Below are 4,292 nucleotides of genomic sequence, written 5' to 3'. Positions count from 1 at the left end.
GCCATGTTGGTTGGACTGATCTCGAACTCATGACCTCAAGTGATTCACCTGCCTCGGCCTTCCAAAGTGCTGGGATTATAGGCGTGAGCCACCGTGCCTGGCCTACTCTATCTTCCGATGGGGAAATAGTGACGTCACTTTGCAAAAAGACCTGCCAGAGGATAGACATGCCAATTACAGACTTCCTAAGGCTCTAAAAGCACTGACCTTAAAGGCAAAGAGTGGCAAATCCAACTATTGTTGACCCTTGAACAATATGGGTTTGAACTGTGTGGGCCCACTTACATGTGTTTTTTTCAACCAAATTCAGGTTGAAAATACCATATTCACAGGTTGCAAATTTCTCTATATGGAGGGCTGACACAGACATGTGAGTTCCACAGGGCCGACCATGGGATTTGAGTATGAATGGACTTGGGTATACCAGGGGGTCCTGGAACCAATCCCCCAAGTATACTGAGGGATGACTTCCCATTCACATCAAAATTTCTGTCCAGACACAGTGACTCACACCTGTAATCCCAGCGTTTTGGGAGGCTGGGGTGGGAGGATTACGTGAGGCCAAGAGTTCAAGTTCAGCTTGGGCAACACAGCAAAATCTCATCTCTACAAAAAATGAAAAATAAAAAAAAGCTGGATGTGGTGGTGCATGCCTGTAGTCCCAGCTGCTCTGGAGGCTGAGGTGGGAGGTGGGAGATCACTTGAGCCCAGGAGTTCAAGGTTATGGTGAGCTGTGGTCATGCCACTGGACTCCAGCTCTAGCCTGGGCGACAGTGTGAAACCCTGTCTCAAAATAACTAAATAACATCCAAACTTCTATTTCTGAACACATCCATTTGACAAAATGAAAAAGCAAGTTACATACTCGGAGATGATGTGAGTATAATGTGTGTGTACATATATATATATTCTTTTTTACACAGCGTCTTGCTCCATCACGCAGGGTGGAGTGCAATGGCATGATCATGGCTCCTAGTGGCCTTAACCTCCTGGGCTGAAGTGATTCTCCTGTCCCAGCCTCCTGAGTAGCTGGGACTATAGGCACACACCACCACGCATGGCTAATTTTTAAAACTTTTTTTTGTAGAGATGGGGTCTCGCTATGTTGCCCAGGCTGGTCTTGAACTCTTGACCTCAAGCAATCCTCCTACCTCATCCTTCCCAAGTGCTGTGATTATAGCCAACCTGGAAGATGGTATTTAAAACTTACCCTAGTATACAGATGTGTAAAGAACTATAAATCCTAAGAAAAAGGCCAACAATCCAGTGGGAAAGTGAGCAAAATACATAAGGCAGTTTACATAACATAAAGAAATTTAGTTCATTTAGTTAATGAATTAGTGAAAATTAAAAACAGTGGTATATGACTTTATACTCACAGACTATCTCAGCCAATGCAGGCTGCTGTAACGAAACACTGTAGACGGGATGACTTGAAAATGACAGAAATGTGTTTCTCACAGTTCTGGAGGCTGGAAGTACAAGGTAAAGGTCCTGCAGGTTGGGTGTCTGGGGAGGGCCTGCTTCATAGACAGCTGTCTGTTCTCTGTAACCTCACGTGGCCGGAGGAGCAAAGGAGCTCTCCTAGGCCTCTTTCATTTTCTTTTTTTTGAGACAGAGTCTTGCTCTGTCGCCCAGACTGGAGTGCAGTGGCATGATCTCGGCTCACTGCAACCTCTGCGTCCTGGGTTCAAGCGATTCTCCTGCCTCAGCCTCCCAAGTGGCTGGGACTAACAGGCACATGCCACCACACCTAGATAATTGTTTATTTTTGTAGAGATGAGGGTTTTCTGTATTGCACAGACTGGTCTTGAACTCCTGGGCTCACGGGATCCTCTTGCCTCAGGCTCCCAAAGTGGTAGAATGACAGGCATGAACCATCACACCTGCCTTCTACTTTATTTCTTAAAAGAAAATCTGAGGCAAACATGGCAAAATGTCATGATTCCTTCATTCTAGTGCTAGGTTTGCATTATTACTCAGTACTTTTCCGTGTGCTAAAATATTTCATTAAAAATACATGAGTATCTTAAGAGTGTCATAATTTTGGTCCTGTAGGATGTTCTAAAAATAGCCATTTATACTTTAGCCAAGACTTGGAGTTTAACAAGATTTTCTGAACATAATTTACACATCGGCCGGGCGCGGTGGCTCAAGCCTGTAATCCCAGCACTTTGGGAGGCCGAGACGGGCGGATCACGAGGTCAGGAGATCAAGACCATCCTGGCTAACACGGTGAAACCCCGTCTCTACTAAAATATACAAAAAACTAGCCGGGTGAGGTGGTGGGCGCCTGTAGTCCCAGCTACTCAGGAGGCTGAGGCAGGAGAATGGCGTGAACCCGGGAGGCGGAGCTTGCAGTGAGCTGAGATCTTGCCATTGCACTCCAGCCTGGGCAACAGAGCGAGACTCCGTCTCAAAAAAAAAAAAAAAAAAAATTTACACATCAGCCAACAAATAGGTCATCTTGGAATTGGTGGGTTATATTTGAGATTTCCAGGTGGTCAGTCATGAATTCTTTTTTATTTGGAGGATGCTCTTTAGAAATTGCCAGATGCAGGTCGGGTGTGATGGCTCATGCCTGTAATCCCAGCACTTTGGGAGGCAAGTGGGCAGATCACCTGAGGTCAGGAGTTCAAGACCAGCCTGGCCAACATGGCAAAACCCTGTCTTTACTAAAAATACAAAAATTAGCGGGCGTGATGGCGGGCGCCTGTAGTCCCTGCTGCTCCCGAGGCTGAGCCAGGAGAATTGTTTGAGCCCGGGAGGCAGAGGTTGTAGTGAGCTGAGATTGCACTGCTGCACTCCAGACTGGGCAACAGAGTGAGACTCCATCTCAAAAAAAAAAGAGAAAATGCCACATGCAGACTTTCATGTGTTACATAAATTCGACAATGGCCATTCACTGCTTTTCCCTCCCTTGTTGCAGGAGATTTGCTCAGACCCATCTGAAGTCCATATGGCTCTGTATGATGAAGACCTCCTGAAAAATCCTTTCTATCTGGCTCTGCAAAAGTGGCGCCCGGACTTGTGCAGCAAAGTGGCCCAAATCCATGGCATCGTAAGTGCGCTGAGCCTCAGGGTTGCCCTGAGGCATGAATGGTTCCAGACACATGGTAGACTAAGACTCAGTTTGGAGGGAGTTCGTTATAAACCCAACTTAACAAGCTCCCAGCAGTGTGCTTGGTCTCTGAGTGAGCAGCGAGGGGCCCCCATGAGCCACTCCCTCCAGGAAGCCTCCTGGGATTGCATTCCAGGCTGTAATACTTTCTCTGAACTGCCGGCCCCTGCCTGTGGCTAACTGTGCCCTTTCGTAGAGCACCACCAGTGACACTTGGTCTCATGCGGTGGTGGTCTCTTGTTTCTCTCTTGCCTATGGGGGCTTCTCCAGGACTAAAATGAGTTGCTCCCTGGGGCCTCACGAGTCCTGGTGTGTCTGGGAAGTGGGTGCTCACCCTCATAGAATAAGGGACCGAGTAAATGCATTCATAGACTGCTTAGAAAGGCTTTTCCAAAAGGAAAGCACCATGATGAAAGAACTCTGAGAGAGGCCACAACCTCAGAAGCCGTCAGGGGCAGCCAGGTGACAGAAATGAGAAGCAGGCAGGAGACGCTGTCACCTGTCAAGGTGGGGGCATCTGCCTGGACAGAGGGCAGGCCCTGTGTTGTGGATCTTTCCGGTTCTCAGTTCAGTGAACTTAGTGGGCATCCTACTTAGACAGCACTAGGGGACACAGTGTCCCAGGTGCATTTGTGTCGTCTGTGGCCTCTGCTTGAGGAGTCTTGTGTCTTCTTTTTGTCTGTTGTCTCCTACTCTCTCAAATGGGCATATCCACTTCTCTTATCCCATGGGGCGACTTCACTCAGGTATGTGAGGTGTCTGAGGGTTTGAACTGAAGGAGAAGTCAGGTTAGCTGAGTGTGTCTTCAGGTTCTCAGTGGCCTCTCAGGGACACTGGAATTGACTTTCATTTTTATTTATTAATTTTTTTTGAGACAGAGTCTTGTTCTGTCGCCCGGGCTGGAGTTTGATGGTGTGACCTCGGCTCACAGCAACATCCGCCTCCCAGGTTCAAGTGATTCTCCTGCCTCAACCTCCCAAGTAGGTGGGATTACAGGTGTGTGCAACCATGCCTGGCTAATTTTTGTGTTTTTAGTAGAGATGGGGTTTCACCCATGTTGGCCAGGCTGGTCTTGAACTCCCGACCTCAGGTGATCCTCCCACCTCGGCTTCCCAAACTGCTGGGATTATAGGCATGAGCCACCATGCCTGGCCCGGAATTGACTTTCTTT

At 47.9% G+C, this 4,292-nt stretch overlaps 1 protein-coding gene across 1 annotated transcript in view; it reads left to right on the top strand.

Annotated features, from left to right (window-relative positions):
* Positions 1-4,292, top strand: part of ANKRD27 (ankyrin repeat domain 27 (VPS9 domain)) — a 77,566-nt gene that overhangs the window by 14,876 nt on the left and 58,398 nt on the right. The window contains exon 2 of the mRNA XM_011948800.1: positions 2,930-3,061. Within this exon, the coding sequence (XP_011804190.1) occupies positions 2,960-3,061 (102 nt within the window). The 5' untranslated portion in view covers positions 2,930-2,959. The remainder of the gene's footprint in view (positions 1-2,929; positions 3,062-4,292) is intronic.

This window comes from Colobus angolensis, unplaced genomic scaffold (assembly GCF_000951035.1).
Source record: "Colobus angolensis palliatus isolate OR3802 unplaced genomic scaffold, Cang.pa_1.0 Scaffold107, whole genome shotgun sequence".
NCBI lineage: Eukaryota > Metazoa > Chordata > Mammalia > Primates > Cercopithecidae > Colobus > Colobus angolensis.
Note: the sequence above shows the minus strand (reverse complement) of the source record. Positions and strands in the feature narration are given on the sequence as shown.